The 15,220-nt window shown below is 36.9% G+C and overlaps 1 protein-coding gene across 4 annotated transcripts in view; it reads right to left on the bottom strand.

Annotated features, from left to right (window-relative positions):
- LOC124639818 (rho GTPase-activating protein 15-like) overlaps nt 1–15,220 on the bottom strand; it is a 124,763-nt gene that overhangs the window by 44,110 nt on the left and 65,433 nt on the right. Inside the window, exon 1 of one of the 4 annotated variants that reach the window (XM_047177301.1) lies at nt 5,996–7,579. The exons of the other annotated variants lie outside the window; for them this stretch is intronic. Within the exon in view, the coding sequence (XP_047033257.1) occupies nt 5,996–7,090 (1,095 nt within the window). The 5' untranslated portion in view covers nt 7,091–7,579. Of the gene's footprint in view, nt 1–5,995; nt 7,580–15,220 lie in introns of those variants that run through there. 4 annotated transcript variants of the gene reach the window in all.

Here is a 15,220-nt window from a genome sequence, read left to right as displayed (position 1 = left end):
GGTCCACAATCTGAAACATCCCACCAGTTCATTATCAACACAAACGAACCTACCTATACCTACATAACATATGTGAGAGGTAAACAAACTCGGAGCCGATATTAACGCCACGTGCAACAGACTTGCTTCAGATAGTATAACTACCATGGAGAACAAAATGACTAGCGGAGATGCCATATCGCAAAATCCCGAAAGAAAGTCGTACGCAAATATCCGGGTATAAATCCCTTTTACGCCTTCTTTGGACCCTACCAAAAATCGTTGACAGATGTCTCAAAGTACTAAAGCCTCGTTCGTTCTATCATAAATGATCGTTTTGGTCATGCCCACCATAAGTATTTGACCTAGAAGAAAGCGCGTGACCCACCTGCATTATGTCCTCTCCGCTCATGTTTCCTTACTCTGTAGGGACCTACTATGGACTTAACAGATATTTGTTGCATACACCATATGCTTTGTAACCCATTTTGCTCATAAAAGCGGAAGAGAACAGCTGGCTTTGGTGCTGACTGTGCAGCTGGTATTGGCATATTGAATTGCGAAGAAAAAGTTTCACTTTTAGTAAGTACTTTTTGTTGAATAGGATTAAAATTCGAATATCAAGATCAAAAGAAACGTTTAACAGTATGTAATGGGACAATAATATAAAAATACTGAGAATAGAATAAGAAATGTTGAAGGCAACATAACAACATCCAATTTACTCTAGCCTCAAAATCATTAATGAATACGCACTTTGTCATTCTTATCAACAAAAGAAAACAAGATAAGAATCCTAGTGCTAAGTATCATTTAGCACCTTACAAACAAAACCTAATGAATGAACAAAAAACAAACGATGACGAAGAAACAAAACACAGATAAATAGAACAAAATATTACTTTAGATTCAAATGAAGAAACGAATAACAATGAAGATACAACATAACAAATTAATATAAAGAGTACACCTTGGTACGAGCTTGGTTAACAATAGCTCCGTAAAAGCCAACAATGACTGTCTCCTGACACGCCCAAGGATATGACATCATGATGCTCATGTTGGTTTAATTATAACAGCAGACAAACATGACAAAACTCCACAGGAACTTCGAGTAAATAAAATTGAGGACGACAAACTAATTGTTGAAGAAGAATCTTAAGTAAGAATTTGAATTGACGCTGCTTTAAATGGCAATATTACAGATGAAAACGATGATCAAACATAATTGCGTCTAAATAAAACTGAGTAATGATGTCATTAAAAGAATATTACTGTAACAATCAAATATATTATTTCCAGTAATTTTAAAAACGAAGTGTTTCGTGTTAAGTCTTTTATTGATCGTAATTACCCAGGTTAACTGTCCGTTTAATTACAAATGACTGCAAAATTGCTAGGAACTTAAATTGGATTTGTTTAATCACCATAAAGTTACCAACATTATGTGTTTAAATAAAATTACCTTATCGGTCTCAATGCTAAATTCGAAGAGTTCAAAATGGCAATGTTATCTGAAAGTAAATAAACTATTTTGCAAAATATTTAAAGACGTTGTTTTCAATTACCTCCCAGCCTTATCGTTATTTTCAGAAGTCTTAATTTATTTAACAAAATAAACATGATATGTAGTTCTTTACATGAAGTTTACATGAAGTCCTTCTGTATCAAAGGCTTCTGTTAAATCATCAACAAAGTTTTATAAAAACAATACCTCACAGAACACTTAGCTCCAATCTTTAGCTGTAAGAGTCACATCCTCTAGTTTGTAGTGAACCGACCTTGCTACACGTTCACGTTCATTAATCTATTCAAGAGCACTTGGATCAAGATGAATGGGGTCCACGCCATTCGTCATACTGCAACTGAGCATAGGCGTCTCGCATTAGCATGGAGGTGCTTACGTCAGTATTACGATCCTTACGCTTAGTTTCAATGATAATCTATCTATTATGTGTCTCGTGACTATTATGTCATCAATATAGAAAAATTGACGTGTAATATTCAAGGGATCACTATAATTTTGTTCTTTTCCAAAATCGATGTTTTCCATTACTGATGTCCAATCGACGTTAACATGTGCAATATGTGCATGTCTTAATCTTAAATACTTTTCTGTTGCTAAGAATGTTACTTTAAACCTTATAAAACTACATATTTCTAGTTCTTGACAGTAAATTGCTTAGATGTCGACTAGATACTTTTCTCCATGAATGTAAATGCCCAAATATGCAGAGTTAATTCATTGCATAGCATCTTATGACAAACTTGGTTGAGTTTCCATCTTTGCAGTTTAAGTAAACGCGTTTAAATATTTGAAATACTTGTATAGACCATGTAAGGAGACTTAAGTTAGAATAAAATTATATACGTATTTATACCTATCTAAACCTGATGGATGGATTAATACAGTTGGAAATACGGTTATGGGTTCGATAATGCTGACCTTTAAATGAATAGTGAAGAAAATTTTGTCCTGTCCAAGAAATTGAATTATTATTTTTACATAATTATGACCAAAATGTCTCCTGTTTCCTTATTTACGACCAATATTTCCGCAATTTCCATAATTTGTGTTACAGTTCTTGTAGTAATTATCGCAATTAATTATTATTAAACAACGCTGTGTCTTAGTCATTATAATTAAATAGAAATTTCGAAGCAATTAGTGTAGGTGACACATTGTTTACATAATTTTATCCTACTTGTGGTATCAACTTAATTATGACTGTCGTTATTTTGTTACGCTGGCGTATATTTTTTATTGCACTGAGTCAAGCTTCTGTATTTTATTATTTATCAAAATTGTTATTGCTTGAATTACTCACTTTATTATAGAATATATAAGTCTCAAAATCATTAACTTCATTGTATGTAGCATTTATTATACTTAGTTTAATGGTTCTCACAATAGGTCCTTCCTTAATTTGATAGCACCTTCCTCGAATTTTGGTTCCTCATTAATAAATTAGCCCGTTATCCGAAGGTTTCCCAACACTCAGGGACTTCCCATGATCTTTCTTCCATATCCTGTCTTAAATCGGTTGTTTAAGACAGTTACATAAATAAACCGTTTTTCTTCGATGCGGAAGCACATCGATAGCGAACATAAAAACTGACAAACAAATAAAAAGAGTTCATTGGCGTTTTTACGGATCATTTCGACTTTATCGTTACGACTTGCGGGTTTACATTGTCGACCTCTTAATGAAGATCGATACCATTTCGTACATCGAAATAATCATTAACTTTCATAGTATTAAGCACTTCGCTAATGTTCCCAATTAGATTATCAGCTTTTATTGTTGCTTCTCAAATATCCTTTGTATTTTTTATGAGTCGCTTCGCTTTTCTGTCCGTCTTATTCTTTGAAGTGATTTAGTAAAAATCTTAACAGGCTTTCAAGTTTATGTATCGGTTAGTATCTGATTTCAGGAAACGTCAAAACTATGTTAACTGCAATTTTATATGTATTTTATGTTTATTCTAAGACGTTCAACTATTTCTGTTTATTTTTTCTTTTCTAAAGCAAACGAGTTCGTTCGGGAGAAATGCGTTTTTATGTATATATTTTGCTGTCAGTTTGCATCATAATATCTACTCGTAACGTGATATGATATGATTTACGATTCAATAGAAAGAGTTGTTGTTTTAGTTAAACCGTGCGTTAGATAGGCTTGAGACAATGATGCGTAAACTATGATATCATTACATTCCACGCATAGCTTAATATTCTAAATGCAGATAACGGAATCTGTATTATTGTTAGATATTATCGCTCTATTTATTCCAAGTCATGTTTATATTGTTATGATAATATTCTGCGCTAAAAATAGTCTACCCTACCCCTAGAGATGTAGCGTAAACAGAGAAAAAGGGATTATTTCCGGCAGGATGACTACCATATACATTAAGGTTAAACTAGTCGCGGGCTCGAACTCACTCAGGGGCGTGGCCAAAAAGCGCGCTGTCTCATCTGACATCGTGTGCGACAGAGATAGCCCCAGTGATGAGCAGTTAGACGCTAGTCTATTTGCACAATGCGTTTCGTGCAAACAAGCACGCATACAAACACCGTTACGAATCAAAACGACATTAGACACACATACGTACATGCTGCTGTGTACTGCTCGCTACCGAAAAGTCAGCAAGCGCTTACTAACTCGTACTAAAATAATAGATACTGTTATCATTTTATACTAGCCGTTTTCCCGCAGTTTCACCCGCGTCCCGTGGGAGCTACTGCCCGCACCGGGATAAAATATAGCCTATGTTACTCGCAGATAATATAGCTTTCTAATGGTGAAAGAATATTTAAAATTGTTCCAGTAGTTTTTGAGTTTATCCATTACAACCAAACAAACAAAGTTTTCCTCTTTATAATATTAGTATAGATTTCATAGAAGTTGCTTATTTTATGAGGTACCGACTAGTGATGCTCGCATGGATTTCAGTAATTGTCCCAAGGCGTAGGTACCTAATAACATTTTTTATGATAACACAATGTAAAATCAGTTTGACTGGCCTGTTGGTCTAGTACTTAGTGATCTTGACTGCTATGCCGTAGGTCGTGGGTTCGATTCCCACCCAGGACAAATGTTGTATGGGTGTTATTTATCTATAACATGTATTTAGAAATCAATTCTATTGATTTTATTGAACATTTTGATTTTTTAAAGCAGTAACACAGTTATTTTCGTGTCGAAAAGCGTTTCTCATTTTTTTTTAGTTGACATTATACATACGAAGAACGAAGAGAGCAGTAGAGACGTGTAACTCGATCACAATTTTTGTAACGAATATGAAAGATAAAACAATAAAATAGGCAAAGCGGCTTTTACCAAAGAACGGAACAGAAACATATAAAAATAATACTTTATTCCTTTAGAAATAAGGTTGCTTTCTTCTGTTTGTTTACATTCTCAAAAACGCCGACCGCGGTGTTTGCGGCAAATGCGACAAAGGCGGCTTAGATCAAAGTGATATCAAATACTAAGTCCAAAGTTCAGTGCCAAGTCAAACAGATAAAGAAGGTAGTATCGAAATCCAGAGTTTTAGCCGGGGGTCAGTGTAATGTTTACGTACGATAAGCGCTAGGAGAATAGTCTACACACATACGATACGAAAGACGTGGGCCGCAGCAGCAGACTGAGCCCAAAACAATACAAACAAATAGTTGCACTAAAATTTGCACAGTTGCACGACAAAATATCGTGCAAAACGTAAAAATTGTGGAAATAAGCATGTGTGTATAAGCGTCTTTCTCCGCTCCGCCCCGCGCTTCTGCCGGGGGGAATGCTATTGAGTGAAATGCACGACAATTCATCGCAAAACGAGTACGTAAAAAAAGACGAAGAGTGCTTCAGAAAAAAGCGTTTTCTGAAAAAACTACTGTATAAATCAATTTGAAATAAATTTTATAGAACTCTTTAGTAATTGAGCTATGTCGGAGCGGACTTCGTTTTGGAGATTTTACATTTTTTATGGGACTTTTTAACACTCAAAGTTGCGTTAAAATTGTCTAGAAAAACGGAACTTTGTTGGCTCATAACTTTTTACTGGGATTTTTTTATTTTTTTTTAAATCCGTACAGACAAACTTAATAACAATATAAAACGATATCAAGTTTAATTTTGAATGTATTATGTCACAATGTAGAGTAAAAGCACCCCGAACTTTGTATGGGAAAAATATCGACTAGTGTAGATAAAATCACAGAACGCTAACTTGATTTTCCCAAGAGTTGAAATAGTAACACGCACTATGTGCCTATTAAAATAGAACTGGTCTTGCAATTTATTAACTGCACAGACAATTCCTTTATCGAAATTCGATCTAAAACTTATTTATCAGACCCAAACACGGAATGAAAACAACACAGGCTTTAATTTACATTCCAATTTAAGTTTAAACGGAACATTCGTGCGAGTCCTATTCATTCATGCTCAAGGATAGCCTTTCTACACCTAACAATCTTATTCTAACGTTCATTAACATACTATGAATAAACACTTACTTCGTCCTCCTCGTCGTCGTTAAAATACGGATCCAGTAGCAAGTTCTTCCAATAAATAACATCCGGAGGTATCGCGTATGCATCGTGGTCCCTCAAATTAGCGTACAAGGGACTGTCTCTCCCGACACCCTCGGAACTGGCACTGATCGAACAACTTTCCACTTCAACACTACCACCGCAGGAACAGCCCTCATCGGTATAACTGTATCCGTACTCGATCTCCTCGTATATATTCTCGTCGGTGATCGCGTCCCGTACCGGCTCGTAGCCGTCGTCCGTCGGCTTGTCCGGCGTCATTGCTACTGAGCTACTGTCAACACACCTGTCCTTACATTCTCCCACCTCGTGCAGCGAGTACACTGAATACCGAGCAGGTATAAAATCGCTCGCCGTGTCGAACGAAAGACGCGATACTGTAGCGTGGTGCTGCGATAAAACGCGACGTAATATTTCGTCGGAATTGTGAAAGCCCGACGAGTGCGACCATACGGCGGCGTACGGGTTCACTTCGTTGTCGTCAGTACTGCACTCTTTGTAGCTCCAGCATGTGCTCTCTGAATCACTCGAAGAGTCACTCTCGTTGTTATTCGATTCCATGTCTGAAATCGAATTGTCGCACATTGATTTTAAACGAGCCCGCCTCGGCGGTATCGGTGTGCCGTTGCCCTTGTCAAATATTGTGTTTATGTTATTATGCACTTTGACACTAGACGGAGTACTTGTTACGAATGAGACATCCGATAGGGTCGATTCACATTCACTCTCACTGTTTTTTGTTTGTTTTTCCTCGGCCATGCGTTCCAAACATTCGTCGAATATGTTTAGAATGCTGAGGGACACTTCTTTCTCGGAGGGCGCGAGGTGGCGCTGGTACTCATCCAGCTTGTAGATCTCCTTGCCGAGCTGCGAGAGTATCTCGTCGAACTTGCTGTCAGGAGTATCGGGCTCGGGTTCGGGCGGGATGACAGTGATCAGGGGGTCGTACTCCTCGATCGCCAAGCGTATTGTCGTGAGCCATTCGATAATCGGTTGCGCCGTGTCGGAGCGCAGTGTGGCCGCGACTGCGTTCGGAATCCAACTTGCTATTTCACACATTCTGCCCGCCGCTGCACGATAACCGGTGTATGAATCAACACGCGGGATTCCGCGAAACTAAGCTTTGACGTCTCCATAGCAGTACGGAGCGCGCGTATGATATCGACGACATTTGCACTCGACCGCGATCGCTTATCATTATTTTCCTAATTATACACGAACGCATATTTGACCTTTGTTTGATAGCTGCTTATTTTCGCTCCTCATATTTTTGTGAGACGTTAGACATCACTGTATTTTACAAAATTAATTTTCTATCACAGCACCATGAATTTCTTAATTTAAAAAATATACTTTAGGCGGTAATTTTGACACTGACAGTTGTGGAAGTTCGCGCGCTTTTTATTTATTTTTTAATGTGTAGTGTGGTAGCGGAAGCGTCCGCGCGCGGCACGTCCACCACGATAGTGGTGCGCCGTCCGGCAATTAATTGGATGCGTTCATTCTGCGCCCGAGTCTGTGTGACCGATATTCTACGTTATTTCTGTGGCAGCCGGAGCATGCGTGGCGCAACCACACTAAAACTAAATGCAATGTGCATTAGATAAGACAGATCAGGCGCCGAGACATATACATCTTTATTGCTATATTTAATTGTATCGATACGGGCTGTGAACTAGTGTGCATCTCGCAATAAAACTTAGAACTAAGATTGTATGACGGTTGGAGGGCATCACAATTTAAATTCATTACCATGAACGTTCGAGCAATATTTGTTTAAATTTATGTTATATGTAACTGTTTTGCTCGATATTTTCCTGTTCTTGAGAACGCCAAATGCGTTAAATTGTTTGCTAAGGCATTGTCGATATTCCTGCTATTGGTATAAGGGTAACAATTGGATATTGTTGTCGTATTAACAGGATAATCGTGAAGTGCGATTGAACAAGAATTCCATGTAAACTGAAAAACATGTGCTCTATATTTTGTTAGCGTTTCTCAATTCGTCTAATTGGACCGGAACTCGTTGATTTTCTCCAGTACGTAGTGATGTGTGTTTGTGCTGATGCAATTCTTCATAACGCAGCATTGTTTTGCCGACATCAAAAAAATGGAGTGATTAGGTACCATTGCTACCTGCGAACTGCGAAGAGCTCTATATTTTTGAGACGTACTTAATTATCACTGATTCTTTTGTTTTGTATTATTTTTTTGTTGAAAAGTGGAGGCACATAGGTATTGCTGGAGTAGAGAATGTATATGAATAAAACCAAAGGAGTATGTCTAATTTTCACAGCTACGTACTATCCTACTTGCCTATATTATGTAGGTTTTGAGTCAAAATCGATTTTCAAAAATGTATTCGTTGAGGTATAGGAAGGTAGAGAGAATAATAATTCGCAATAATAAACTGCATCAAACGTCTTCAACTGTAGGCAGTAGTTTTCAGAAGGTAGTGTGACAATATTTCGGCGAAAACAAAGGACTTCTGAAGTGGCACAAATACTGTGGAAGACCACAAAATATTTTCAAGAATTAAAAAGTGGTTTAACTTGCGTTCTTTAAAGTCTTCGTAAATATATTGAAGCCAAATGAAACGTCGTATACTTTTAGAATATAGAAACCGTATTAATATGAAGATGTGAAAAGGTTTAGAATCATTACAGTTTTTCTTTTTCTACGCCACTTGTTAGTTCATTTATGTGTGTATTAGTAAGTATATTAAATATGTATATTAGTTGTAGTTTATCCTCTGTTTATTTTTTGTTCTAACATATTTTTTAAGATAATAGAACAAAGAGCTTTAATCATTGTACCTACATACCTGCAATTATATTATATAAAAATATTTATTTCTGTTTTACCTGCTATCCAGACCCTATGACGAAGGTATTATTTTTATTTTATGTTAACAGGTAAAATATAAAAGAATATGATGTTTTTGAGTTTTCCTTCAGCTAATTATGTTTTTGTTTTTCTTATAAGTAATGTTTACTCCTTGTCAAAAAGCAATAACAACATGATAGTGTAGTGTATATTCTGACAGTTTGTATATAGTTCCCTTTATATTGTTTCAGAGTTCCTGTATTTTCTTTGTGCACAAAAAGTAAATAAAACTTTCACTCTTACGAGAGTAGACAAAGAACAAAAAACTTAAGTATATCACAAAATTGCGTGTCACAATACATAAACGACATTTTCGTCCAAAATAACAATAAAAACGTTTTATCTTCACTCTCTACACTCCGAAAAAAGTCTTTAATGCACAAATAAAAAACATTTTCGCACAAATTGTCTATGATGCACGCGATCTCGGTGCCATATTGGGACGCGGACCGCCTAATGTGGCTAGATTTTAAGAAATACTAAACCGAATAAGCCACATCTGGTTAGACTGGAAGCTTAACCCTGACACACTTGGTAAAGGTTAGGCTAATGTTCCTCCTTGACTCGAGCCGTGGGATAACGAACGCGAAACTTTATGGTTTTTAAGTCCGCCATTTGTTGTTTTGGCGAAAATTAAACTTGTGAATAGTTCTGCATTCTTGGGTTTCATCATCTTTGATTGCATTTATCATAATGCCCCCATTCTAACTTAGGGTACATAGCACTAAATAGTTACTACGCAAAATGGTCTAGTCCAGTACTTCCTTTCGCTATGCGTTGTCTTGAAGATGTATTTTGAAATAAGTAATTGACGTAATGATTTATTGAATTTTAAATGAATAACTTTACAAATGGATAAACTGAAACATTGACTACAAACCCAAAATTGGTAATAGAAATGAAAGCTACATACATTTTTTAATGCTTATACTTTTAAAACTAAAACCTTCACTAATGTGTCGATAGAGATTTATAGCTGTGAATATTATTACAGGCTGAAAACACGCGGAAGTGTGGCATTTTGAAATTCGAATAACGCCATTCTAAATTGGAAAACAATTCAGCTATTGGTTATATCATCACATGCCAATAGACCATATAAAGTAAAAATTGTAACTAGCTTTCTATTAAAATGATGCGTTTCAATGAAAGTTTCTTGGTTGAATTGGCTTAAACATAACGTACACCTACCTGATTTTGTATGCACCTATGTATTTTGCACCTAAATAAGTAAATATAGTATTTTAGAGAAAAGGTATGTTTTGATATGAATAGGGCTTTTGTCATGCATAATTTAATCTCGTAATTTCAATTTCAAAAGGATAAGATGGAAAATAAATAAGAATTTGTTAAAACTATAATTTAACATCGAAATCGTGATACCTAACTTTACAGAAATACTTATTTGTTATTTTTTCAGGACTAAATCCCTTCAACGTCCGGCCCCATCCGCCCCGGGGGGTGATCAGCGGGCGACAGGCGCGGGGTTGCCACCGCCTGCATTACAAGGATCGCCCCTTGTGCTCCGGCCATCATAGGGACCCCTCCCCACTGGGGGGAGGCATGAGGGGCCTGCCGTGAGGCGGGCAATCGCCGGTGGGGGACTGAATGCACTTGACTCCCAGACCCCCTCCACTCAGGCGAGGTCGGAGTGCCGCTGGGCCTTTTTAGTGGTTATACCGGGAACGCCGTTACCGGGGAGTCCCACATACCCCTCTCCCGTCCCCCGACGGGAAGGGCATGCGTAATAGCATTTTTTACCCAGCGACAACAAAAAAAAAAAAGGACTAAATCCCTTAAGAACTTATTCTAAATTATCCGAAATCTTATCCTGAAACTTTCATCGAGATGGTTATTCTAAATCTGAATGAAACAAAGTTATAACATCACAAGGCCCATTCATGCGGAATACCAATCACATATCTGCTATTGGATTTTCAACTTTAGTGCCATAAGTTTAACGTAGCTTATCATTCAGCAAGACTTATGGGATTAAATTTCTCTCTAGGCAATATTAATCTCAAAATGTTAGATGTTAAGGTGTAAAGTGGATTGGCAAATGTTTTAGATAGGATTATGTGAATGCTCTCTGTTTAAAATTCGCAGATGCATGTCGAGAAAATAATTATGTATAAGGCATCGTTCAGACCAAACGTATTGTAGGCCGCTGACTGTGAGCGCGCGTTACGCAGTTTATTGCTTTTCCATATATGTATATTGAAATTGTCGTTCACACCGAACCGACTATACGCTATTACGTCGTCTGTTGTCGCTGACTCTCAGTGGCCGATTATTTTACTACGCGACTATGCACGGCGGACGCGGATTGGCTACGCGGAGTTGCCGAATAGCGCCGCTCCGCCGCGCCCGCACCGCCGCGCGCCTCGGCCGCAATACACTCGAGAAACAAACTTCAATGAGGACAGACGTGACACGTGACACCTCGCGATGTTCGACACCGAAAAGTTTATTGCAGAAGTACATTCTAGAGAATGTATTTGGAATGCGAATTCAGAAGAATTTAGTGATAGAAACTTACGAAGATGCGCTTGGGAAGACATAGCATCTGTTATGTATGAAGATTGGGGGGTTCAAATACTGAGCTCTTTTATGTGTAGAATAGTCAGCCGCTCAGCGTACGCATCTAGTGTGAACCTACACGAGCCTATTCTTTTGTTCACACATGTAGCGCATCGTACGCTATAGCTTATTGTCGGCTTGGTGAGTACGCGTACTGCAGATTGAGTCGACGTTCACACTGGGGCAGACAGTGAGTATACTCACAGTCAGCGGCGGACAATACGTTTGGTGTGAACAATCCCTAAGTATCATTTATTTTATTTCCTTGAACATTTAAGTTAGTAAATGTAAGTGCTTGAACTCTAGACATGGTTTATATTCTTTCCCCATAATATTTTTGCCGACGAATACAAATCTAATGAAATTGTCATTAGACTGTCAAATTATTTAAAGATCTCACTAGCCGAGTTCAGACATTTAAACGTTTGTTTGCCGAAATAAGGCTTTAAGTGGTAACTATGCTCGTGTCTATAGTCAACACTTGAATTTTCGAGCAATGAACCTTTTTAATGAAGTTTCTTCAAAAACAATAACTTGTATTGTTACAATTAACTAATTTTAAAATCTTTGGTTCATTTAGCATAACACGAAACAGCCTAATTTAAAGCCATTTAAAAAACTGTATGCTCATTAACAGTGTTAGTTCCATCGCACCTTTCTTCTTAACTACAATGTTTTTTTGTTTCATTTAAACCAATTGCTATCTTCAGATCGTAATTCTGCTGTATTTTGAGGTACCCATTAGTAGGTAACTCTTTTTTTTTAATTTACGAAAAATAATATAATTTCTGCCTGACCATCGTTATCTAGGTAATTTGGTTCTTCTAATAAATAACAGCACTCGCTACAAAATTATCACCTTATGATAGTAAAAATATTTCAGGAATTTTCTTTCAGCAGAACTGCAAGAATTTTCTTTTAAGATCCGTAAAAAAAATTGTTTTAACACACTAAACTATTTTAAAACAAATGAAACATCGTAAAACTCTATCTGCTGATACGTCCAAAAATAAATTGTCTAATTGAGCTATATTGGCTACAATTAGGATCAGGCGATTCTAAATTGTCTGAATTAAAACCTCTGCCGCGGGTGACTGGACCAACAGCTGTTTGTCAAGAGCACACATACAAACGTAACAATATGTATGTATGCAGTTACCATGCTATAACCAAATACATGGAAGAACGAGCCATGTTCTTTTTTTTTATGGGAAGTCATCAAATGACCCCTCCCGCTGTGGGTGCAGCATGGGGGCGATGGGGGATGTCAGATTCTTACACAGAACATGGTGTATTAAAACCCACTAATTTCCTTCTTAAGCCCTTTATGTACCAGGGCTGCGATAACTCTTTCGAACCTACACTACGTTTTCACGGAGACATCAATCAAATCAATTTCGAAGCCAGATTGGATTTTTCGACACGTTTCAGGATGCATTTTAAACTAAAAACTAGAAATTGTACAAGAGCATTATTTCTCAATTTACAATGTGAAAAGACATACAGAACATAGTTTAGTTAAAGAGGCTTATTATAACGACGTTTTCCGGTAGAACTTCAGACAAATATTCTATCCAATAGACCAAAATGTTAAGACCCTTACCGATTTCTAACAAGCACAGAAAAAATAATATCGTCTCAGTACCTAAAAGATATTTATGAGACAGTCGAAACTAACTATGTACTGGTTTTCCCCGATCCGATATTTCAATTGGGTCAACGGATATGACAACACACGGACTGTTCCAGTTTTTAAAAACATGTCTTGTAAGAATAGACAGCATCCATGAGCTAACAATGATAACTAAAAAACTATTTATGGTAAGTCATAGAAGCTCACGTCTATTTTTTCGGATCAAAGGTTTGAGATAAAGTCGCTGGCAGTGGCTACGGGTAGTCAGAAGCTAGTAAACCTGACAACCAGTCTTACTAAGGGGTACCGGTTTGCTCGAGAGAGGTCAGAGAGGCAGTCGCTCCTTAAAAAAACACTGGTACTCAGCTGCATCCGATAAGACTGTAAAGTCGACCCCTACATAGTTGGGAGAAGGCTAGGCAGATGATGATAAAGTTTCAAGCAAAGATTGATGAAGTAGGATGAAATAACCAAAGTGACCGATACAGGCGATAGTTTTTACGGGCACCTCTACGTATCTATCAATTCGATGGCTCGTAAACATTTTTATTACTTATAGGATACTCAGATACACAGAGGCTTCATAAAACGTTCGAACTACTAATTATCATAAAATTCTGAGTGTTTTTTTATTGGTATGGATGCTGGGCGATGATTTTTCGAAGTCAGGGAGAAAGAGATTGCAGGGAAATGAAAGTACCAGTAAGCGCATTCTGGCCCATTCCCTTAGTGCATCTCTCTACGCTACTCGCTGAAACCGAAAATTGGTTTTTGCGCATTAAGTAAACGCCATAAAACTCGGCGAGAACTACATCTGTATGTAGGTTCTAGATTGACAAAGCGTGATCCTAAATGTGTTCCCTATTGCTGGTGAATCTTATTGACTATGGGTAGGTATATTTCCCCAAGTACAATCTTTTACAATATTTAACCACGCTCCTTTGAGCAAGAATGTTAGGAAAATTATCAGATTAAGAAAAATTCCCTCCTAGTTTCTAGACCACAATAATTTTCTTCGCATACTTTAAAAAAAAAATATCTTTGCTTTCCATACCAAGCAGGCTCAATTGCATATAAAAAAGCTAATTACCGATATGCAAGTGCAGAAAGCAATATATAATTTGCTTTTTGCAAAACAGCGTACATCTGCGATGCGTATCACGTAATGACGGTGCGGGTTCGATTCCCGGGTGCATAAATATTGATTCCGTACGCGTGGCTTGCTGTCGTGTTCTGTTTCACAGACATGCATCATCTGAATTTCATATTATTTCTATGTTCGATGCTTAAGTAATTGTTTTTATGGTAGACATTTTTGTTCTTCTCTATATCAATATTTTTATTCCATGTGAGAAGGAACTGTCCTATAAACTTCCCATTTGTATGTCATCCTTTTCGGTCTAGGGAAACAAAAATGAAATAAACAAGTAGGTACATATATAATTATATTGTATTTGTCTGACGCGTTAGCTAAGTAACTAATACAAGTAAGCCTAAGTCTACACACGTATAGGACTAAGCCTAAGTCTATTTATAGGATTTGTAGAGTCTGATCTATATTTAATACCAAGATTAAGCTAAGCTTCCTTTAAGTAAATGATACTTCCAAAATTAACGTAAACCAACAATTTTTTCATTACATTTGCCAACCTATTTAAACTTTAGGATATATTTTTTTTCTCTTTGAAATGGATGGGATGCGGCAGACAAATGCAGTTTTTTAAAATTTAATAAACGGTATCAAACATTTAATAAAGGGTTACCTACATAGGGGATAGCCCATTAGTTTTTTTAATTGGTCCAAAATGATGTCGATTCGCCCGCATAATAAGTGATAAAACATGATAAAGTTATTATTCCTGTTTATATTATACGGGTGTGAATAAAAAATATTTTATTAGGGGCTTATTTAGAGTGGAAACTATTTGATAGCTTATGTTATAAAAAGTACCTAAATTGATTTTAAACCGACTTAAAAGAAGAAGGTTGTCCGCAAAGGACGGTTTTATACGACTTAACTCAATCTAAAGGCCATATAAATATTTTCAGCATTAAAAAACTGGCAAAAGTTTGTCGGAATTAATTAGTAG

This window comes from Helicoverpa zea, chromosome 19, assembly GCF_022581195.2.
Source record: "Helicoverpa zea isolate HzStark_Cry1AcR chromosome 19, ilHelZeax1.1, whole genome shotgun sequence".
Classification (NCBI taxonomy): Eukaryota; Metazoa; Arthropoda; class Insecta; order Lepidoptera; family Noctuidae; genus Helicoverpa; species Helicoverpa zea.
Note: the sequence above shows the minus strand (reverse complement) of the source record. Positions and strands in the feature narration are given on the sequence as shown.